Raw genomic sequence first — 23,044 nt, 5'->3', positions numbered from 1 at the left:
AGCAGCATGGAAGTGTAAGCCGAATAAACCCTTTCCTCCCCAACTTGCTTCTTGGTCATGATGTTTGTGCAGGAATAGAAACCCTGACTAAGACAACCTGGAAGTGGCCTCCGTTAATTTCCACCCATTCGTCATGTGGGCTAATCTCTATAGAGCACTTCAGACCCTTATTTCCACCAAAGAAGGAGCATAAACTCTTGTCACTCTCTTAATGTTGGAAGCAGCAGGTTGTAGGTTGTTTATAACGTGCCGTTCTTTTCTATTTGTGTCACGGGTGTAATCCCTCTTAGGTGTTCACCTCCCATGGCCCCACGGTGATCATGCCTACCTGGTTCTGCTCTCGAGCCTGGTTCTCCCACGTGGGCCCATTTGATGAAGGAGGCCAGGTAAGTGCCAACCGGTAGACTTTGGGCTATTTGTGGGTTCCCCTAGGTTGGGGAGGCGCCTGTATAGCACCTCTAGGGCCAACGTTTGGGAAATTCAGCCTCTTTCCAGCACTCCTGTTTCCTGGTTCTTGTCTCAACATCGCCCCCTTCTGCTTTTGGTGATGAAAGTACAGCCTGGCAACAGACCACCCTGTGGGTAATATTCTAACTCCCTTTTATCTCAGCCTTCTTTGCATTCTGACTCACCCAGTCTCTCCCACGGTCAGCATCTCATTGAGGGCCTCCCGGGAAGCGAGCTTATTCACCCCTTTTTCTCCACTCTCAAGGCCATGCAGCTCAGAAGCCACTCTGTGCTCACTGATCGATTATCCCATGGTTCTTTCTGTTGATTGTTTGCCCCAAGACCTTTTCTGACCCACAAAGTAGAATTTAAGGCAGAACTGGGTCTTGGGACCCTCAACTAGCCTACCTTCTGCTTTACCCTCCAATCGTCTTACAGTTCATTTCTTACCTGCTGAGAAAAACTAATCTCCATTTCTCTCTTGTGACCCACATCACCCTAAGTATCAGAGCAGACTCTTTTCTTTTATTGAGGCAAAATCTGGCTGTGGTGCCAGGTTGAGCACTGGCTTCTGGGTTTAAGCAATCCCATGAGCTCTGCCTCCCAGATACCGGGGCCACACGTGCCACCATACTTGGCTCTAAGCAAAACACCCTTCCATAGCATCTGATGGCATGGGTCAGTATCCAGCTTGGTGAGAACTGTCCTCTGGCTTTTGCAGGGTGTTCCAGAGGATCTGCTGTTCTTCTATGAGCACCTCAGGAAGGGCGGTGGCGTCTTCCGGGTGGACCACAGCCTGCTACTCTACCGATACCACCTATATGCAGCCACACATTCGGTCCTTGAGTAAGTAGGGCATACCAGGTTCTGGAAACATCTGGAATGGTCCAAGAACAGGTGAGGTGCAGGTACAGCCAGGCCTAGATCACTTGTGAGTCACTCGTGCGACTAGGCCCAGGGCTGGTGGAGTCAGGGCTTGTGATGGCAGGGTATAGGCCATGCCACTGGGCAGGTTAAGGTGGGGTCAGAGTATACTGTGTCACCCTTGTGGGAAGTCCTTCAAGGCTGCTGGATGTCCTGTTCCACAGAGGTCAGGAAACATCAATGCAAAAGCCAAACACCAGTTTTCCTGAATGTGTGAGGCGAAGGCTTGCTCTCCACTTCGTTCTCATTTGCTCCAAACTAGCATGGCTCTCCATGGGACCCAAGAAGTCTTCTGACAAACCAACAGTCCTCACGGTGGAGGGAGTTGTCAAACAGTGGCTGAGCTATGCCTCCATAGCTGATGATCCACTTTCACTTTTCTTTGGCTAGCCAATTGTCCTTTGTCCTCCAAGTCCATTGGTTAAAGATGTGGACAGGGTAAAAGAGGGTGGATTCGTTAACTCTTCAGTCTGTCCTGTGTATGAGACACTTATATCAGCCACCTCACTATGAAGTGAGCTGTGCCTGTGCTAGGAGACTGTCCCCTCTACAGCCCATGGGCACTGGGGGAAGTGGCCCCCGGGAACCTTATTGCCCAAACCACAGATTTATAGTCGTGTACTTACAGCTGCAAAGCGGCAGTGGTAACGTTCTTAGCCTGGTTGGAGCCGTCTGAGTGGGAGTTCCCTCGCGAGTGTCTTACATCTACCACCAGGCTTCAGTGTGCAGCATCTCAGTGACTCTGGGGTCCCTGGACCTTGGACCTTTACCATTTACAAGATTCAGCTTCATGTACACCAGAACTTGCCCTCCTTGTACCTGAACGTCATCACAGCTTTGGAGGAGCATCTTGCAGGGCTGCTGTCAGGAGGCAGACACTGGTGGGACCAGCTCGTAGGAAAGATGCTCAGAGGACATGGCAGTTCTGAGCCTGTGAGCATCTCAAACACAGTTGAAACCCACAGACAGACGCACATGTAGTGCAGACTTAATCAGTCCCTTTTGCCACTCGCAAACATAGAGAAGATTGTAGCAGCCCTGCAGACTAGCAAGGCACTAAGAGTCCTGTACTTAGCTGTGGAATCTGTCTTAGTAAATTTTAAAGAGTTTTACCTTCAGCAACCAAAGTGTTAAGTTAGAAACTATTTCAGTATCTTGAAAAATCTAATATGTGGAAATTAAGTAACCAAAGGAAAAATCACAAAGGAAATTAGAAAAACTTGTATAGGCTACAGCCTTCAGCATGAGTCGGTGAAACTGCAGGCAATGCAGGAGACGTGAGGGATAGAAGGGGTAAAGCTGGAATGCAGGCAAGATTGGTGTCAAAATAAAACAGGGAATTAACAATACTAGCCACCCCACAGACATCTGACCAAAAAGTAAAAATTTTCATTTAGTACTTTAAGAACATTCACAAAAGATAGCCCGGGGGGGGGGGGGTATGAGGGACTTTTGGGATAGCATTGGAAATGTAAATGAGGAAAATACCTAATTAAAAAAAAAAAGATAGCCAGGCCAGGGGATTTTCTGGGGTATCCTATAGCATGATTAAGGAAGAAGTTCTATCAGTCTTACCAAGATCTTATCAAGATCATTTTAGGAAGCAGAGGAGGAAGCTGCTGGGTTTTGGGAGGTAAACTAGGCTCAGTGCTTTGGAACATGAGGTGTACAAGAGACAGAGTGGAAGACGATGCTCATCACTCTTCATTCCAGCTGCAGTCACATGATGGTAGGAGCAGCAGCGCACATGAAACAGATACACAGCAAGACTACAAATGTTTAAAAAATCAACTAGAATGGTTTACATCATCCTGTATTAAGTCTTAAACACAGCACTGTTCAAGGAAGGAGCCCCTTCCCACGGTCCTCTGCTAGAGGTGGAGTGTGTGACATAGCCCCGTGGCAGCTGTCTGGGCACCACACTGCAGCTGTTTCTGGATGCCAATTCTGCTGGCTGGTGAAGCGCTGGGCATCGATCTTACATCATGATTTTGTAGGTTGTACGAGCGTGAGATGCCTGGAGATCACATCATGTGGCCATGTGTGTAAGGGAGGTCCTTCCCATGCTGCTGTGTGAAGCTCAAGCCACCTGGGTGGTGACTTGTAGCCCACCCAGGTGGCGCCCATCATGTCTCTCAGTAGAGCAGCCCGTGTGTACAGAGCTCACTCCTTTGTGTTTGCACAGTAAGCTTTGCCACCCACAGCACAAAAATAAGTGATCTAATGTAAGTTTCTGTGTTGGATTAAAGTCTTTACGCTGTGGGCTGCGGCACCTCCCAGGATAAAAGCTGTAATTACAACCTGAGGCTTGCTTGAGAGTTGATTTTGTCCAAACCTCAGGTGGCAGTGTCTTGATTCTGTCATTTTTAAAGTTCAAAATGACCTGAATCTGTGTCATTTCTCTTTATATATATGTGGAGTACTTCATATGCCAAAGGACACAAGAATAGTATCCTCAGGAAGCCAAACATTCCTTAAACTTGTGAGTGGCTGAACCCAGTATGTTGTCACGGCATCCCTGTAACCTTTTCTGATGTGTCACCTCGCAGATCATGTGTGTTTAGCCTTTTACAGTACACGTGCTGCAAACTGTTTGCTTCCTGGTATCACCTTGTTCCCGTGGCAGTATGATTCAGGGCTTAAAGAGAACCAGATAAGGCCCTTTCTCCAGATGAGTGTAGAGCAACAAGATGAATCTCAGAAGTGGGAAGGGGGGATTAGACATGATACCACTAGTGTCCTAATCCTTGGCATCCAGCCTGAGACTGCCTATTCTGTGTTGTGGTACCTGACAGGATCAGTGGGTTGTCCCCTGTGTTCCCCTAGCAAGGTTCTTAAAGCCTCTTTTTCTGACCACAGATGCTGCTGGTCATTGGGCTTCCCCCACCCCCACCCCCATCCCAGTACTCCATGAGCTGGTACAGTGCTGCCGCTATGATGTTTCAGCCTCTTCCCAGAAAGTTCCAGAAAGTCACACATACCGATTCAGGAAAACCCATCCCTTAGCTATTTCTTAGCAAGAGGAGATGGATGTGCTAGGTGCCAGATGTCCTGTTCTCTAGGCAGACTCCTGGGAGAAGCAAGACCAGTGCAGGATGTTCCTCCCTTTTTATAACTGCCTGCATCCTATGGTAGAGACCACCTAGTAAAATTCAGGATGCTAAGAGCCTTACAGGCCTAGAGCCCAGTACTGGTGGACATGTTTGCAATTCCTTTATAAGATAAATCATTAGTGCCCAGTGTTTTAGAGAAGCAAGTTGACTTCACTCTATAGTTAAACCCACCATCCTGCAAGTGAGTTTCATAGGTTGATTATGTGAACTTATGCAAGGTTTTTCTTCCACAGAGACCTTCAATAGACCCAGCCAGGGTGTGTGTAGGATGTCCCCAACACATGACATGGACTGTGCTTAGTCTCTACCAGGAGCTGTTGTTGCACATGTTTACTTACCATTGTGCATGCCATATAACATGTGCAGAAATGCTCATGGGTGTTCCCTGCACATGTGCCCGCATACCACACAAGCACATTGTAAATAGACTCCTGGATTTGATGCACATATATGCATATGTAGATCATGCCTTGCTCAGGCACTGAACAAAACAGACCTCTTGTAGGGACCAAGGCCCTCAGGTGGTCCTCAAAAGGTCAGGTAAGGACAAGCAGCCCTCTGGACAGGGCTGAGATGACAGAGGGAGCCTAGTAGTCCCTGCTATATCTCCTGTGTTTGTGTAGCCTCCTCAAGGGCTTGAAGGCAGAAGGGAAGAGAGAGACCCTTGTGGCCAGGACGGGGTAGGAGGTTTGCCTGCTGGTGCACCACAGGGCCTGAGCAGCCCGTGCCTGGATTTCCCTCACACTCACCCACATTTAGGCAGAACAGATGCCCCAAAAGGCAAGTCTTGCTTTTTTGCCTTTGACTCTGCCTTGCTCCTGTCTGGTACCATCACACTAAGGTTTGCTGAGGGATAGAAATCAGAAGGGCCTTTCTTGGCTTCACAGTGGTGAAGTATCTCCTCCTTGCATGAAGCCTTTGAGATCAAGGTTCTCACTCTGAAAGTCTTCCGTGTCCTTGAGTGATAGTATGGCTGCAGTGAGATATACTGTATGGAGCTGAAGTGTGGCTTATTTGTGACTTTCTCATTGAAGGGGGGCACTACAGCCTCAGACAGGACTGGCTGGGGTTCATAACTAGATGCTATTCACTTAATGTGGTTCCCCAAAACCCCTAGGGAATCCCCTACCAAAATCACTGACTAAGCTCAGCACAACCCTAATTAGAATGTTTAACTTGGGAGGTCTCAGGAAAATGCCGAGCAAGCAAAACATGCTCTGATGTAGGTAGTGACATAATAGGTACAGCCCCGCATACAAGGACCATTCCCCCAAAGGACAAGGATGCAAGGGTCTGGGCAGAGATTAGAGCTCAGGGGGCCTGAGAAGAAACAAGCCCTGGAGATCTGCATCCAAGGCCTGCTGCCTGGGAGCAAATCTGTGTTCAGAAAAGGACATCTTTGGGGTTGTCTGAGGTAAGGGACAGCCTGAGGCAGAAAGTTTACCTTCTAATGTGAACATGACTTTTTATGCAGACCTTTCTTCTGAGTATTGACTAAGCTGAGAAATCAGACCTGTGTTGTTGGGTCTACTGCAAATCCCTTTTCACTTTCTAACTCAAAAGGACTAGTTTCACATGGAGAATGTGGGCCTGGAGAGATGACTCTGCCAGTGAAGTGCTTGCTGCAGAAACATGAGGACCTGAATTAAATTCCTAGCATCTACATTAAAAGCTAGAATGGCAACACACACCTTAATCCTCAAGGGAAGCAGGAAGATTCCTGGAGCTTGTTGCTAGCTAGTCTTGCTGAATTGGTGAGCTCCAGCTCACCCCATCTCAAAAAGCAAGGTGAAGGGTGCTAAAGATACGTGATGCCAGCCATTGGCTTTGCACAAACCCTCATATATGTAGACGTAGCTGCTAGATACTGAAGCCACTCATGTGCTAGAACTGACAGCTATGGAGAGAGAAGCCCCATCCATCAGGTCTACATTGCCATCTAGAAAGCAGGACAAGTATGGATGGCCAAAGCTTCCCAGAGGGCATTGGTTCACATGGTGGTCCATGGTGACTTCTTGCTATGAGAGGTGGCAAAAGAACAGAGCTAGATCTTGGATATGGTTTAGATGTGGTGTGCACTCAGCCCTAAACAGGGTGTGCCACTCACCTCTATCCCCAGGCCAATGGTTGAGGTGGCACTGGAGCCCACACACTTGGCCACTTAAGCTTCCCTCTTTATCGGCTACAGGATGACCATCTGGACGCACCGTGTCCACTTCCTAGAGGAACAAGTCCTACCTCACTGGAAGTCCTTCACCATCTGGAATGCAGGCAAGCAGGGGCGTAAGTTATACCGCAGCCTGACTGCAGCCAGCCGGCACAAGGTAGAGCCTGTTCCTCATTATCCTGTTGGCCATTATTCTGATCACATTTTTATCTTATAGCCCCCACTGCCATCTAACTGCTGGCCCATGTTCACCCCCAGGTAGTGGCCTTCTGTGATGTTGATGAGAACAAAATCAGGAAGGGCTTCTACTGCTACGAAGACTCTCAGGTGTGTAGCCATGTGGTGGAGTGCCAAAGCCCCTTACAGGGAAGAGTCTTCAATACCATGCCAGTTTTCCCTTACACTCACGTGGACTCTGCCCCCGTCCTTGGGGAAATGGCTACATATTCCTTCACTCTGGGTCTCAATGTTGGCCCTCCCGAGTTGGTTCTTCGTATGGCTATCAGGTGGCTGGGGCTGCCAGAACCCGGGCTATAACCACCTGTCCTGTCCTGATTGGCCCAAGACCCCCCATCTGCTACTTGATCACCAGCTACTGTGAGCAGAGGCTGTGGCTAGTACAGGTCTCAAGGAGTTCCTTCTGTGTGAAGCCCTAATGACTTATGGCTGGTATCATCTCTGTAGGAAAGACCCAAGCCAAAGATCCCCATCCTGCATTTCCAAGCTGCCCAGTCTCCCTTTGTCATCTGTGTGAAGCTGGTGAGTATTGGCTATGGGTGCAGGGCTCCTGGATATCAGCTCTCCCATTCTGATCATATGAGCCAAACCAAGGAAAAGACCCAACAATGGGCCCCGGGACATAGCCCACTACCTTATTGTAAATCAAATGTTACCTTGTGGCCATAAGGACACCCTGAACTAGGTTAGAGGCCATTGCTGCTGCTCTGTAGGCTGGATGCAGCTGGGGAGTAGCTGCTTGTGGGTACTAGGGATGGGGTGGTGGTGAGGTGGGTAACAACCTTATAAAGCTCTTTTCATTCTTTCCTTTAAACACTGAAAGCTATTGTTCTGAGCCCAGCCACCATGTTCAAGGTGCCGTGGTTCATGCTACTCAAAGGGCAGTCTTGCCCACATATAATAGCTTGGTGGTGACCAGTAGGGCCACAGGACCTTCCTTGGGTTCACCTGGCTTCTCTGCCTTTGGTCATGTGGGCATAGGTGCCAACCACTCTGTTTTGTGCAAACTGAGGTTTCTGTGGTCAGTGCAAAAAAGAATCTCATAGTCTCTCCAAGGAATTGGGTCTCCCAACAGCTGTGCCAAGCTGAAGATGGCCAAACCACGTGTCTTGCTGGAGCTAAGGCTAGACTTATCTACTCTGAACACTGTTCCTTGGCAGGTCAAGCCTATGGCAGACATCCCCTCAGGAGACTCAGCTCTTCGGATGTTATTCCCAGAACTCTTTTAAGATGGTGACATTAACTGATTTTATGATGACGGTATAGTGTCCTGCTTAGGAATTTCTCCCCTGTAAGAAACATCATGTGCATTCAGACAGCATCCATCACAGGTCCATCTGGAAGGGGTGTACGTTGGACAGTGGAGGGTCCTCCAGGGCACTGACCATGTGGACTCCTGCTGGTCAGCAGCCCCATTTCCTGTCCACAGTTCTTCCTCGCTGTAGTAAGAGGGCTTCCACAGTTTTTCCTCACTGTAGTAAGAGGGCTGTCTTTACACTAAGAAGCTCCTGGGTGCATCTTGTAGCAGAGCTAAAGCAGGCCTTGCACATCAGTCACTCTTGTCAGACTACATGTGCGTACCATTGGCCTCTGAAAACAGTAGGGGTCGTCATCATTCCTGCCGCCCAGGACAGTCTTGCTTCTAAAGATCTGTGATGAGTTGTGTACAATTTGCTTGACACTTTTGGTTCTTGAGTAGTTCTTCTCGTTCAAAATCCTGGTGGGAATTTCCAGACGCCTACCAGGTGAGAGGGCATGGCCATCCTGAATGTCAGCAGCCCCGGGACAAGGTGTCACCAGTTCCAAGAATAACTGTGTCACCCTGTCTATTGCCCTCGGCAAAGGCAGCTGCAGAGGTCTGCCACAGTTCTTAGGTCATGGCGCAGATAGTAGGTGGTGGGCCATGCTGTTGAGGTGGTGGAGGACACAGGTCAGACTTCAGCCTGTGTTTCAACCCTTGGCTTCCAGTCTGTGACAGCTCATTTCAGGTCACAGCAGGGTTGCAGACCCCCAGAACATGTGTCTGTCTGTCTGTCTGTCTCCTATAGAGTGATGTCACACAGCAGCAAATGACTAACAGCCACACATCGGACAGGCAGAAATAGCATTAAGCTGGAGACACTATGAGAGTGGAAAGCCCCTCCTTTGCTCTGTATCTTCTAGCAGTCTACGGCATTTCTCTTCACACAGTGAGGAAGACAGACCTACCTGGGATGTGCAGTGTTTTGAACGCTCTTCCGTTTGTGTGCATGCGTGGTTTTGTATGTGCTGGTGGAGCAGCTCACTGCCTTCCAGTGCTTCATCATCAAGACAGGCTCTCCCACTGAGCCAGGAACATCCTGATTCAGCAAGACAAGCCGGCCAAGGGGTGTACGCTGGACAGTGGAGGCCCAAGGGGTCCTTGCATTCTGACTTCCCACTCCTGGGATTGCAGGTGTATCCCACCACACCCAGCCTTTACAATGATGCTAGAGATTGAATGGAAGTCCTCACATATGTACAGCAAGTACTCTGGAGTTTTAATTTAAAAACTGATATTTTCTCCATTTAGAGTAACTTATACTATTTGACTTTTCCCCTGGTGAAAGTTTGATTCATTCTGAGATGGCTATTCTTGATCATAACAGTTTACAGAGCACTGCCCATATCTGTATCAGGGCTTTTGCTTCTTATTTGTATCTGTGATTCAATGAGAGGTTACTTTGGTAGAAAGACTAGGAATCCCAAGTTTGCTTTTTTGTTCATCTGATTGTCTCAGCCTCACGTATTGGGCAGCCCGTTCTCCTGCTAGGGAATGTGCTGGCTAAGACCGTCATCTCCATCCCTGGGTCTCTTTCTACCAATTACCTGATCGCAATCCAGTATCTTACACAGAGGGAAGCTATTCTTCCTTATTCCAGAATTTTTCTCACATTTTTCAACTACTGTATTGTGACCCATGATACAGAGAGAAAATGCCTCAACACAGATGAGCAAGCACTGGCCTGTAGGTGACAGTGGGAGCACTGTGCAGACACACAACTGTCTGCTTTCCACTTCTGGTGTATGGACTCCCAACTTTTTGTTCTTATGTCTGGTTCTTCTCAGCACCTCTGTATGAGCATCCACTGTGTAGACTATTGGATCTTGTTGGCAGGTCAGGGCCCTGGCTTGTGGGAGTCCTCTCTAGCCCTCAGTTGTCATTCATGCTGCTGTGAGCTCCCATTTCTCTGGTTTATCCCAGAAGAGAAGTAGAAGTCAGGTTGAACATCTCCAAAGACCACCTGTGTGGACAGACGGACTGTTTCTGCCCTTTTGGAGAGCTCTCTTGCTGTGGTTGTGGAAATGTCTCTGACCTCTCCTGGCCCAAGCCTGACGCTTCTCTGAATGTGGGGAAAGGAGAGGTGAGGGAAAAGAGGAAGGGGAGTAGGTGTGGCCACTGTGGACATTTCTGATTTTCCAGGCAGAATGTTTTTCACTTCCACCACTGGAACCGGTGGGACAAGGTAGAGTCAGGGTCACAGCCTAGCTTAGAGACCTCTTGCGCTGGTCAAAGGACAGGTACCTGACTTAAGAGGGACAGAGTAGTTCCCACATCCTGCCAGATGGCCCTAGACTCCCATATGCCAATAGTTGGGCTGCTCTTCAGCAAGATGATGGGCTTTGCTCCTGTCAGGGACTGGGAGATGACAGGTAAGGGGAATCAGAGGGTGGGTGCTTGGTGCTTGGCAGATATGGAGTACATAAGTTACCTGAGTAGACAGAAGGAAAGGTGAATCAGCCCTTACCATCTGAGAGTGGCTTAAATGCCTTCTGTGGTGGGCTAACACCAGGTGGCAAAGGCACCTTTCAGTACCTCACTGCTGTTGATGACCAACACAACATAAAACAGCAGCCCTGGCTTCTGCTCTCAGTGACCTCTGGTTCCCTTCAGGCCCCTTCCCTAACTGTAGAGGATCAGAAGTTCATTGTGAGCCACCTAACAGGTAGATTAAGTAGGCCTAATCCCAGCCCCTGAGCTGAGGCTTTGCAAGAGTCCAGAGAGCAAGAGGAAGCCTGACTGAGCTGGGTCTTCTCTCCCCCAAGGACCTCACAGGAGGTGAGTTTGAAGACAACCTGAAGTCGCTGCACTTGCAAGAAGGCCGGGACTTCGTCCATTTCAGCTGAGGCTGCCGCCTAGGTGGGTGTTCACTGCAACGCCTGTAAGCTCTGAGCCTTGTCTGTTCTGCCTCCCTGTCATACAGACCACTCTTAGTCTCTGCTTCCTCCAGCGTCTCCCCTCACATCTACTGCATTAATTTTCACCCATTCGTTTCTGCTACATAACTTGAGGCTTAAATTTTCCGAGCACCACTTTAGGCAAATTTCCTATATTTGGTAACTTTCACCAGCTATCTGGTAATTTTTTTTTAAAAACTATGTTTTCTTTTTAGTAACAGGAACCTGCAAAACGTTCTGGGTTCTAGAAATGTCTATTAAGCTAAGCTTTTCTTCATTCTGAAACCATCTGTACTAGCTACCTTCCTTACTGCTGTGACCAAATACCAAATACTACCTCATGGTCTGAGGGCCCAGCGTGGTGGGGAAGGTGTGACGGTGGGGGTTGTTCCCAGCCAGGGATCTTCACCTTCTCATATCTTAGTGGAGCAGGCAGTAGAGAGGGGGCCAGAAGCAAGGCTCAAGGCTCCAGACCTCAAGCTGTATCCTCCAGTGGCCACTCCTTCAACTAGGCCCTATTTCCAAAGGGTCCCAACAACTGGGACAAAATGTTCAAACATGAGCCTGTCAGAGGCATTTCACATTAAAATGATAAATTAACTTTAATACATCTAACTTCTCAACTTAAGTGATCAAGATCTTGATTGGTCCCAGGCCTTGATCTTCTTGAGTTAGGTTGTTTATTGACACACCTACTGAGTTACTTTGTAGCTCGGGCTGGTCTTGAATTCAACTCCCTCTTCAGCTCCTGAATGATGGGCTGCACGTGTGTGCCTGGCCTAACCTTGTTACATTCAGACTTCCATGGTTAGGAGCTCTAACAACCTTCTGCTCAGGAGACCATGGCACCCCCCTCTCCAGTGTCCTGCCTTCCCAGATCTTGCATGTCAGACCTCCAGTCCTATTGCTTTGCTTTTGGTAAACTGTTCTTCCATATTTCTGGAATTACTGGCAGAGTTGGATCTTGGTGATGGGCTGTTCTCCCTGTTTGTGAACATTGGCTTCATCCTCTGAGAGGTTGTATCTTCCTGTCTTGGAATTACCTGGGCTTTTCAACATAGGAGTCTGGGGGACTCGCTGGATGTCTCCTCTTTAAGACCCAGCAAGAGCCACACAGCTTCTTCCTGTGAGGACATTTTTCCATCCACCAGTTGGGAAGGCACAGCTAAGGACCCAGTTTTATCAGGTCTCTTTTGGCCTTTTATCTACCCCACCCTAGGCTTAGGAACCTGGTCTTGGGCACAATGGCCCTAGCTACTTTCTTCCTGCTCATAATTCATAGTGTTCACAGGAGGCCAAGTGAACACTCTTGTGTGGGCACACACCTATATGGCCGCCTGCCCAAACATGCCCACTGGAGAGCTTTCCTGACTCCTTTGTACCTAGACACTCACAGGCCACACTGCTCTGTGCTGAGTCTAACATTATCACTCAGCATTATTGCCCTAATGGACCATCCTGGTCACACCAGTTGTCACGATACCTGGAGAGGTGGGATCCTCCTAAGTACCTCAGTGGAAACCCTTCCTGTTGAGGTCTTTCCAGCCCACCAGGCATCCAGTGGGGACAGTTGCCTATAGTGAGATATACATGCAGAGGTGGCTAGCTGGGAACAAAATCCTTTACGTCAACCATTAAATCTCACTGAAAGGGGCATTGATCTCCATGTCTTAAAATGTTGAGTTTGGAATTGTGTTTTAAAATAATACTAAATTAGTTAATTCTCTTTCCCAGCAGACAAGACATCGAAGCCTGTCTCACACATGGCCTCGTCAGCTGATCTCAGCCAGGCTTTCTTCTGCTCCCAAGAGAAAATGCTGAGCCTAGGAAAGAGGTGTTTGAGACTGGAATGAAGTGTGAACCAGGCCCGCAGGCCCCTAGAAGTCCCTGCCACCAGGGCAGCAGAGCAATCCTGCAGACCCAGGCCTGGAAAGTGGCTCCCAGTAGAGGCAGCAGCCTGTGTACTTTCAAGTCTGGCTATTACACTGAGGGGACACATACTACCACGACTTGGCTTGAGGCCCTGGCCACTTTACTGTGAGCTGTAACCTTGAATTCTGCCCATCCACAACAGCTTAATGAGCCTCAGGCGTCAGATACAAAGAGGCAGAGGAGGCAGACATGGGACTCCCACAGCAGGACAGGTAGGCATGCAGGCCCTGGGACCAGAGGTGCCATCCATATGCCCACAGGGATGCTGGCTTCTGATGATCTCTTGCTCAGACCATTGTAGCATTGTTGGTGACTTGGCTGGCCGAGCAGCCTGTCACTTCATCTGCTACACCAGGGTGTGAAACGCCCCTCATGCTACAGGAATCACACAGCAAAGCACTGAAGGGGAGGGAGCCACAGCAGATCCTCCAGCTCCTTGTGCACAGACGTCCCAGAGATAGGCAGAGGCTGTGTGATACATGATTTAATGAGAAGCACGTCTGTGTGACAGCAAACGTATGGGCAGTCCCGGCCACCAGAGCAGAGCACGCATGAGGAATTACTGCTCTCCGGAGATGGCCTCCCAATCCATCTAGCAGCAGGTGCTACCTTCCTCAGATGTCTGTGGCACCAAGTTTCCATGATGGTAAAGCTTTTTGTGGAGCCTCAGGGCGAGACATCCCAGCTAGGTAGGCAAGGCTCAGCTTCCTGGAATAGGCTGTGAAGAGACATGGCAACATCAGGCTGGTTGCCACCTCACCCTCTCTTGATAGATGGCTAAAGTCTGCCATGTCCCAGAATCCTGGCAGCTTGAATTGTGTAGTAATAGCTCTGTGGCCTTGTCAGAGTACATTAATAAACTGTTCGAATATGTTTAAACTTTTCTAACAATGTAAAGGGCAGAGTTAAACTGAAGTTCACCTTGCATAAGGGACCAAGACTACACCATGGCCCCATCTCTTGTCACCACTCCTAGAGCAACACCTATGTATCTCTCATATGGCTCCTGCAGGGGGAAGCCCTGGGAAGACTTGGGCACACAGAGAGGAAAAAACAAAACCTCTTACAACATGACACAGACATGACAGGAGCTCAGGCACAAAGCTGACAAGAGTAAGTTAAGAAGCTGACCAGCGAGACCATGCCGGCTAAATTCCAAGACCTCAGGGTTAGAACAAGCCAGTTTCAGACAGGGCTCTGCAGCTGGAGGTCACAGCCAGGGATAACGTAATGTGTCAAGAAAGAGTGCTGGCCCCAGGGTAATCAGGGACAGAAGAACAGAGCTGTGAAACAAGTTAACAGGGTAGGAAATGAAATTCAGATAAGGAGGAAAGAAACATTAAACAGGAAGGCCAAATAGGAAACAAAGATGATGGATGTAAACTTGTCTGTAATTATGCAGTAAACATGAATTCATGAAACACTAATTAATAAAGATTTAAAATGATATTAAGGCACAATCTTGACTATAACATTCATAGACATTGACAGTGTGACAGGAACCAGATGTCGCCACACTAACAGCAAAAGAGACGTCAAGAGTTGTAACACAGTTTCAAAATGCACCCCACCCCAAAGTTTAAACATAATTAAAGGACACTCGAGACAAATGCAAAACATTAATTCCTCAGCAGATGGAGTAAAATGACAAAAATGTGTACTAATGGGTCTGGTGTCTTACTCAATACAGAGAGAGTTTCACAACTGAAGTTGTTTCTCAGAATGTCAGAGAACTGAGACCCCCATCCTGAAACTGGAGAGAGCATATGAGACACAGAACCTAGCAAAGTCCACCACAAGGCATATATGCCCCTGCATAAGCTGGAGAATACCACTCAAGGGGGCTTCCAAGGCTTACCTCATGAGATCTGAAAAACATCCACTCACACCCAGCAAGGAAGAAAAGAGTCACCTCTTTCAGGCACACCAGAACCAGGTCTACTAGCTCCTAGGCCAGGTGGGCCATGCCAACAACTGGGAGGCTGCAGGCTAGGCCCAGCCTGAGGTTAGATACTGGCTGGCTGATTAGAATATTCCTCTCCCCAACTCACCCGAAGCCCTCCAGTATACTGCTGGGCTCCAGAAGGACTCAAGTTCTGTAAGGGCAGGGAGCCTAAGGTCAAGGGTGGAAATAGATGGAAAGACCCTTAGGTCTATAACAGCCAACATCTAAGAGCCCCTTCCAGGAAGAAAAGCAAGCCCACACACTGCTGTCCATTTGATCAGCACATCTACTTGTTAACAAAGGTGTGTATAAGCTATGAAAAGCACAACTCGGAGAGACAGCTTCTGCCATGAAGATGGGATTATCAAGCTAAGCTCACCAGGAAGGTGAGCTGTGGAGAGCATACAGGAGCTGGATGGGATGGATGTGGTGGTTTAAGTGACAATGGCCCCCACAGGCTCACATGTGAATACCCTGTCCCTAGCTGGTGGAACTGTTTGGGAAGGATTTGGAAGTGTGGTTTTCTTGGAGGAGGTGTGTCACTGGGAGTGGTTTTGAGGTTTCAAAGGATTCCATTTCCAGTGAGCTCTGCTTCCTGTCTGTGGATCAAGATGTGAGCTCTCAGCTGCTCCTATTGCCATGTCTTTGCTCTGCCATTAGGAGACTAGCCCTCTGAAAGTGTAATCACAAGGAAGTGCTTTCTTTTCTTAAGTTGCCTTTGTCATGGTATTTTGTCACAGCAGTCAAAAGGTAAAATATAACCTAGCTAGGGTGTCGGGAGGGGATCAGGAGGAGCTGCAGAAGGACGAACTAAAAGTCATTAAACTGGCACGTGAACTTTCTAAGCAGAGATGCAAGTGGCACATGAACTGGAGACCAATCACACAGACCGAATCTCCATCTGTAGGACTCATAGGTGACCTTCCAAGGGCACATAAGCCCAGGGAGTGTTGGGGCCTAGTGTCAATCAGAGACCTTAGCTCCCAAAACAGTCCCAGGCCAACCTGGCTGGTAGAATGTAAACTGACAAACTAGTTCTGAGAGTTTAAACCAAGGATCAAGAGCACAGACAATCTTGGACAGAATAAAACTGCAGAAGAGACATGGTGAGCACCATGGGTGTTGTGGAATCCACACCTCTTCCGTCATACAGTTGTACTGACTTACAGATTGAGAGTATGATCCAGCATATAAAAGAGACTCCAAAGTGCAGTCGCTTGACAGTGGTGGTGACAAGGCCCTGATCATCTGGGGATTGGGGCCAGCTGACAAAGCATAAAGTGACCTTCCCTTCACACAATAGTTTGTCCCAAGTAAACTGAATTTCTCTATAAAGAGTTGGTACATAGAGCTTTCAGAAACAGCAGACTGGCTGCCTGCATGTGCTGACTAGTTTTATGGCAACTTGACACAAGCTAGAGTCATTTGGGAACCCATTGTGGGTGGAGCCACCCTCAGCTGGTGGTGCTGGGTACAAAAACACTACATAACCTTATAGTAGACCACAACACAAAGGTATTAAAAGCATTAAGCTGGGAGCATATTTCTAGGATGAAAAGTCAATATATAGAATTTTTTTAAATCCCCATACACAGACTGACCCTAAAACACAGGAAGAGAGCCCAGGAACACAACAGATTACAGCTTTCATGACAACTTAAAGTGCAACACCAGGACAAGGTCCTCAGAAACACTAAACATACCAAGGCCAAGCTAGATGAAGAAGACAGGCCTTAGCACAGGCAGCCAGGAAGGAAATGGAAATGGAAGCCTGATGGGACAGGGGTCCTTAGAGGGACAGAGCCCCTAACAGGATGTACATCAAGGCAGGGAAGGGGGAGGGAACTACAGCCTCTTCCCACATTCCTAGAAGACAGAAGCTGAACTAGAAGACAGCGTGTGGCCTCCAACAATTAGACGACATCATGCAGCCAGCACACTATAAAGACAGAACTTGCCTGCCCTGACAGCGGAAGGAGCTCTCCCAGTTGGTCTGGAGAAAGTAACAGCAGCAATGAATAATGACTGTGGGACTCTGTTTACTTTAGACCTGAACTGCAGGCAACACAGGTGCCATGTGTCCTCAGAATACTACAAGTAGTACCTTTGGAACCAGCTGGGGTCTGGGCACGCCAAGAAGGTCACACAGGCGATTCCGCTGTTCTCTTACAACTGGAAGCTCTGCGTCCCTGTGGAGGAAAACATTTGAGTCCCCTGTGCCATGTGGTTCAGCTCCCCCACCCCTTGAGATCTGGCGGGCATGGGGTAAGACCCCGTCCCCCAGAGTAGACACCAGGAGAACCTAGCTCTTTCACAGGACTAAGCCACACCCCATTCTAGGGGCATACAGAAGAAATGCTACCTCGGGCTAAGAGGGCTTCAGGAGCGCTTTATTAGAATTTATCTGTTGACTGCTTTCATTGCAGTAATATGCTGTTAAGTACTAAGCATGTTTTTCTCTATATGTAAAATTAGTTTAAAAAAAACACACACACACAAAAAAACCCCAGCTTCTCTGAAAACCAGGTGTTGTACTCTGGCAGAGGAGCAGAGTTCCTAGCATCCATGTAGGTAGCTCACAACTCTGCAACCCCAGCTCCAGGGGAATTGCACACCCTTTTCTGGCATCCCCAGGCAACTGCACAAACATGCACACAAGCCCTGGCAAACAGCCACACATGCATACATAGTATTAGAGATTCACAGCTGTCCTTACTCAAGCTGAGTTTATTAGAAAGTTGGAAGCAGTGTCCACTGTCCTGAGGTTTGACCACTGTCTCCTCAGAAGGCACCAAGTTGAGCTCCTACTGACAGCAAAGATCTTGAAGTGCACTCTGGCCTTCCAGGTCCCCACAGCTCTTTATCTAGGCAGGAAGCCATACCCTAGCATGAGCTCCCTGGGGAGGTCGCTGTTCTAAGGGGCATGAAAATACCACAAACCCTGACTTGCTGAAGCAACCTGGCCAATCCAAGCAGACCTACCAGTATCTGAGGTCAGCAATCCCCCTCTCCATTAGTTTGAGGGGACAGTGTCCAAAGGCAGTAGCAGTAATCTGCGCTACCTGGCTGTGCCTCCCAAATAGTACAGAATGGTGACAAGCCAGCTCGAAGTACACCTGTGCACAGGTGATAGTTCCATATATGTGATTGTATGTGCTTGGCAGTACATACATATGTGATTATATGAGCAGCTACATGTAAGTGATCATGTATGCAAACCTGCATATAAGTATGTACAGGGCCATGCATGTGTACAGTGCCTGGATTCCGTGTTGTAAGTTCTTGCTGTTGTGACCGTAACTGTTTCTAAATCCAGGCTAGAACACCTGTGAATCACACCCACAGGCTGTGGAATCACACCCACAGGCTGTACACCACTACCATCTCGTCTGCACCTCTTGACTTTGGAGACAAGTCTCTAAGTTCATTAGAACAGAGGAAAGACCACGAAGTCCTTGCAGCAGCAAAATGACAGTAGCTAGCTGACATCCACTTGGTGGCATGCTATATTCCAGTTCCTGAGAAACACCAACTTCTGACCAGCAGGGGTCTGACCCACTCTGCCCACCTTGCTCACAGGAAGAGAAAAGCAACTGCACATTAAACATTTCCCACCTAAGTTCCCAGGATGTGTCCTCAGCCTTGTGGAAAGTTGTTAGATGGCCCTGAGCTGTTGAGGGTTGGAAATAGCTCCCCTTTCCATCCAAAGCTACAAGGATGGGAGAAAGTGGCGCCAGGCGAAGGCAGGCCCTACTCACCAGGCTGTGTCACTGAGCACTGACATGACCTCATCAAGCACCTCGGCATCTACCAGGTCGCTGTAGGTAAGCACCATCTCATAGACCTGGCTCGCTGTGCTCTTCCGGATCTGGAATGAGAACAGCAGGTCAACGGGAGGAAAGCCCCTCACCACTTAGAGAGCACAATGACAGGAGGAAGATGAACTTAGTTCCCCACAGCCCAGTTACTTCTGATTCAAGACATGCTCATCAGAAGGTGCAGTAGGAACTCCTACAAGGGAATCTTTTGGTTATTTCTATAACGCTATCTCTTTTGGTTATTTCCTGTGACATACTACTTCACATGAGATCTGATCTTCCTCTGGCAATGTGTGTTTCTGACAAACAGGCTGAGCTGTGGGGTCATCCCACTCTACCTCAGAAGACGACAGGACAGGTTCTCGGACTTCCTAACCCCGGGCTGAGATGCCCCACCCTCAGCAGTGCTTCCCATGCTCTCCCCATCCAGCACCAGCACCAGCACCCGTGTTCCTTTCATACAAACACCAACCAGTTGACTGCCCACACCTGGAACCCATCTCACCAGTGCTTCCTTCAAAGCCCTCCTGACATGCACTCATCTTTAAAGGCCACATGTAAGGACAGTCCTGGGTCCCAGGCAGGTGGCCTTGAGGTGGGGCAGACACACTTACCACAGGGAAAGGGTGGCCAAGGAGGAGGAACAGCTGAAGAAGAACCTTCTTTCTCACATCACCATTGAACTGCACCATCCCACAGAGCCTGCAGGAGACCCACGGGTGACATGGAGCTGCGCCACACTCATGCTGTTACCCAAGGACCCAAGACACACGGGAGACCCAGAAAGTACACAGCATGAACTTGAGTCATGTGCGTATCTATGTACAGGTCTGTGTGATATGCACTAGTGCATTATAGACTAATATGCTTCCATGTGCTCACCTATACATGGTGAGATCTTTGTGCTAGCATGTGCATGCTTGTGTACCCAGATACCTGCATCCCCATGTGTGCATGTTTTTATATCTATGTGATTGCCAGTACATGACCAGTTAACTGTACTAACATGTACATGCCCATGTTCCCAGATTCCTGCACTAGTATAGGTTTATTCTCTGTCCTGTGATGGCCTTTGAGCCAGTCAGGTGCCAGAGTGAGTGACAGATGTACATGATGAACCAATGAGAGATGTGGCTTTCCTTTAGCTTTTTTCCTTTTTTGGTCAATCCCTTCAAACCACTGCTGATAGGAGTGGTCTGACCTTTCTTTCCCATAATGAACACATAAACACTCCATTTTAAAGAGCTTTGTAGTTAAAACTTTATCTCCCACCAGGAACCACCAAGTCCCTCTTATTTCTGTCTCCACCCAGGAACACTTAAAAACTCACACTGCAATGCTTGACCGAAGTTTCTGGATGTCTTTTGACTTCTTGATTTCTTCCTTACAAAGTGTGAGCAACTTCACACAAAAGGGGTGGCTTGAAGGAAAAGACATTATTGTAAGTCCACCTTTCACAGGAACACAGAGCAGTATGAGGCACACTGTTGTGGCGTCTGTGCTGGGATGTGTGACATCACCTGTCTCTTTAGTTTCCAAAATTCATGGGAGAGATATAGTCAACAACTGGGCAGGCAGGCCCTGGCACAGTCACGATGTGACATATCCAAGTGACCCAGCCCAACAGAAAAGACACTACCAACAAGTGCTACCATGTGGAAAGAAACCATGTGATGGGCCTAGGTTACAGAGGAGTCCTAGTCAGCCCCAATGATAATATGAATATGGGGCTGCTATACTCCAGGACAGTCCAGGACAGCAGCTCCCAGGTCACCCTGCCTGGTCCAGGTCACAGGAGTCTAGTCCTTCCCTGACTAGCTCCCTAAAGTGCTTACTGGGCACAGAATGTCATATGGCTTAGAGCTGTGGTCATTGTCATTCCCAGCTTGCATAGGACTCTACACCCTCAGCTTGTCTTCCTATAGGGTATATGCACAGTTCTAATGCTCTTCTAGACATAACACATACAGTCTATGATCTCATTAGGACCCTTCAAGTCTACATTCAGCTTTGTGGTCCCCAGCAACCCTGTGGGTTTATACACCAGCATTCTTGAAAGACTCACAATGAGCTAATCCAAGAGGCATGAGCCCTCAATGGGGTGGAATCCCACTTCCTGTTACAGGGTACGGCTGGCATACCCCACCTTTCCCCCAAGGTGCCTGTACTGGCTAGTTTTGTGTCAACTTGACACAGCTGGAGTTATCACAGAGAAAGGAGCTTCAGTTGAGGAAATGCCTCCATGAGATCCAACTGTAAGGCATTTTCTCAGTTAATTAGTGATCAAGTAGGGAGGGCCCCTTGTGGGTGGGACCATCTCTAGACTGGTAGTCTTGGGATCTATAAGACAGCAGGCTGAGCAAGCCAAAGCAAGCAAGCCAGTAAAGAACATCCCTCCATGGCTTGTACATCAACTCCTGCTTTCTGACCTGCTTGAGTTCCAGTCCTGCATCCTTTGGTGATGAACAGCAGTATGGAAATATAAGCCGAATAAACCCTTTCCTCCCCAGCTTGCTTCTTGGTCATGATGTTTGTGCAGGAATAGAGACCCCGACTAAGGCAGTGCCCTTCCATATATAGTCCACCCACTTTAGCTAAGTGAGTCCTTTTTACCCTTACCCCCCGGAGCTCTTGGTCTCCTAGCTCTCCCCTCTCCTTCACCCCTCTCCTCACAAGGAAGGCCCAGCTCAGGTCATGTTCACTTTGGACTCTCCCAGATGTCTCTGCCTCTGTTATTTACAATAAACCTTTTCCTCCACCATACCTAGGAGCACTCATGTCCTCCTTTTTTTCTTTTATTTTTCATTCAAGCACTAACTGTACAAAGGCACAGTGAATGGAAATAGTATCAGGAACTCTCGAAGAACATGGAGAGAGGAAAAAGTCCCAGAAATGAAGAAAATGCAATGGAGGAAACTGGTTCTGCTAATCAAAATAGAAACATAGAACACATAAAAGTACTTTAATGAAAAAGCTAGTAAGATTAAATGAAATAGATTTATGGACTTAGTTGAAAGATCAGATTGTCAGGTTGAATTTTTACAAAAGTACATATACTGTTAGCAACCGACATACAAAAAAACAAACCCCAAAAAAAAAAAAAAAAAAAACACTAAAAAAAAAAAAAAAAAAAAAAAAGCCAAAGTAGAATGTAAGCAGAAACACCTCCAAAAACATCATCATTTGATATTTGAGGCAGCCCTACATTTGTATGTGCCATAAATTCAAAATCCATTAAGAACAAAAGAGAGAAGTAAAAACATTTATAACATTATTTTCCTACTATCTTATTTTGAAATTTTTAAGCCAGAAAAATAGATGTCAAATCCTTAGAACATTTTCCTAGATGAATCCATCAGTGTGGAGAAGAGCATCCCAACCGGGCCATGCCCCTGTGAGTGTTCAAGCTACCCGGACAGGTTTTAGAAAGTCAGTGCTACACAGCGTCAGAGGGAGCCCTGTAGTGTCAGGTGAAACGCCATCTTCAGCATCCAGCAGAAACAGACAGTTAAAAAACAAAGATACTACAGACTTCAAGCAAAGCAAGCTGGTCCCCTCCAGCAGCCCTGGGTGTGTGATGCATGCAGGATCTCAAGTCAGAGTGCAGAGACAGTGGAGCGCCTGGCCTTAGGGCTTCACCTGAATGCTGGTCAGCAGTAAGCACAAAGACGAGGCTCAAGATCAAGGGAGAAACCACACCAAAACACCATACAAGATCCTATGAAAACTAGGCATAGATCCTCTTAATGGGGCAAACTGGAGTGGGCAAAGACTCAGAGAGGGAGGGCATCAACTGAGATCCTGTTGATCTGAATCCACCAGTCCGTATAAAGCAAGATCCAAAACCACCAGGCAGTTTCTAAGCAACAGTAGATGCTCACATATCTTCATGAAAAACACAGCTGTCCAAATCAAGAGAGAATTCAGTGAAGACCATAAGGCATTCATAGAAGCAAAAGTCACCAAGATAGTATCTATCACTCAGTCAGGAAGCCATGCTGGCACCTATATGGTTCCAGAGAGCTGTCATGCACCATGGCTGTCTGCTCCTCTCAACAGGAGGCTAAGGAACCACAAACCACACAAGTAGGAAGCAGCTGCTTTGTGTGTGCCCTGTGCCCCATAGCTTCTATACAGCTGGGATGGGCACAGGCATACTCCTGGGTCCCATAACATGGCCCATGTACTGTCCTGTTTCTGTCCAGCCTTATCTCAAGCTCCAACGTCCAGACCTCGCTGCCTACTAGCCCTAGCATGTGGGCCA

General features: G+C 48.0%; 2 protein-coding genes across 4 annotated transcripts in view; one reads left to right on the top strand and one right to left on the bottom strand.

Moving 5' to 3' along the window:
* B3gntl1 (UDP-GlcNAc:betaGal beta-1,3-N-acetylglucosaminyltransferase like 1) overlaps positions 1 to 14,477 on the top strand; it is a 59,940-nt gene extending 45,463 nt beyond the window's left edge. Inside the window, exons 7-13 of one of the 2 annotated variants that reach the window (XM_021178458.2) lie at positions 291 to 386; positions 1,169 to 1,293; positions 6,673 to 6,808; positions 6,910 to 6,978; positions 7,336 to 7,410; positions 10,954 to 11,047; positions 12,823 to 14,477. In XM_021178458.2, coding sequence (XP_021034117.1) covers positions 291 to 386; positions 1,169 to 1,293; positions 6,673 to 6,808; positions 6,910 to 6,978; positions 7,336 to 7,410; positions 10,954 to 11,034 — 582 coding nt within the window. In that variant the 3' untranslated portion in view covers positions 11,035 to 11,047; positions 12,823 to 14,477. Of the gene's footprint in view, positions 1 to 290; positions 387 to 1,168; positions 1,294 to 6,672; positions 6,809 to 6,909; positions 6,979 to 7,335; positions 7,411 to 10,953; positions 11,048 to 12,819 lie in introns of both variants that reach the window. The other variant, XM_029483329.1, reaches the window with a different exon arrangement.
* Positions 13,487 to 23,044, bottom strand: part of Tbcd (tubulin folding cofactor D) — a 163,172-nt gene continuing 153,614 nt past the window's right edge. The window contains exons 35-39 of one of the 2 annotated variants that reach the window (XM_021178456.2): positions 20,111 to 20,200; positions 19,395 to 19,482; positions 18,721 to 18,830; positions 17,067 to 17,151; positions 13,487 to 13,735 (exon numbers count right to left, since the gene is read on the bottom strand). In XM_021178456.2, coding sequence (XP_021034115.1) covers positions 13,718 to 13,735; positions 17,067 to 17,151; positions 18,721 to 18,830; positions 19,395 to 19,482; positions 20,111 to 20,200 — 391 coding nt within the window. In that variant the 3' untranslated portion in view covers positions 13,487 to 13,717. The remainder of the gene's footprint in view (positions 13,736 to 17,066; positions 17,152 to 18,720; positions 18,831 to 19,394; positions 19,483 to 20,110; positions 20,201 to 23,044) is intronic. The other variant, XM_029483328.1, reaches the window with a different exon arrangement.

The sequence above is a fragment of the Mus caroli genome, chromosome 11 (assembly GCF_900094665.2).
Source record: "Mus caroli chromosome 11, CAROLI_EIJ_v1.1, whole genome shotgun sequence".
In the NCBI taxonomy this organism is placed as follows: domain Eukaryota; kingdom Metazoa; phylum Chordata; class Mammalia; order Rodentia; family Muridae; genus Mus; species Mus caroli.
This window is presented reverse-complemented; position numbering and strand designations above follow the sequence as displayed.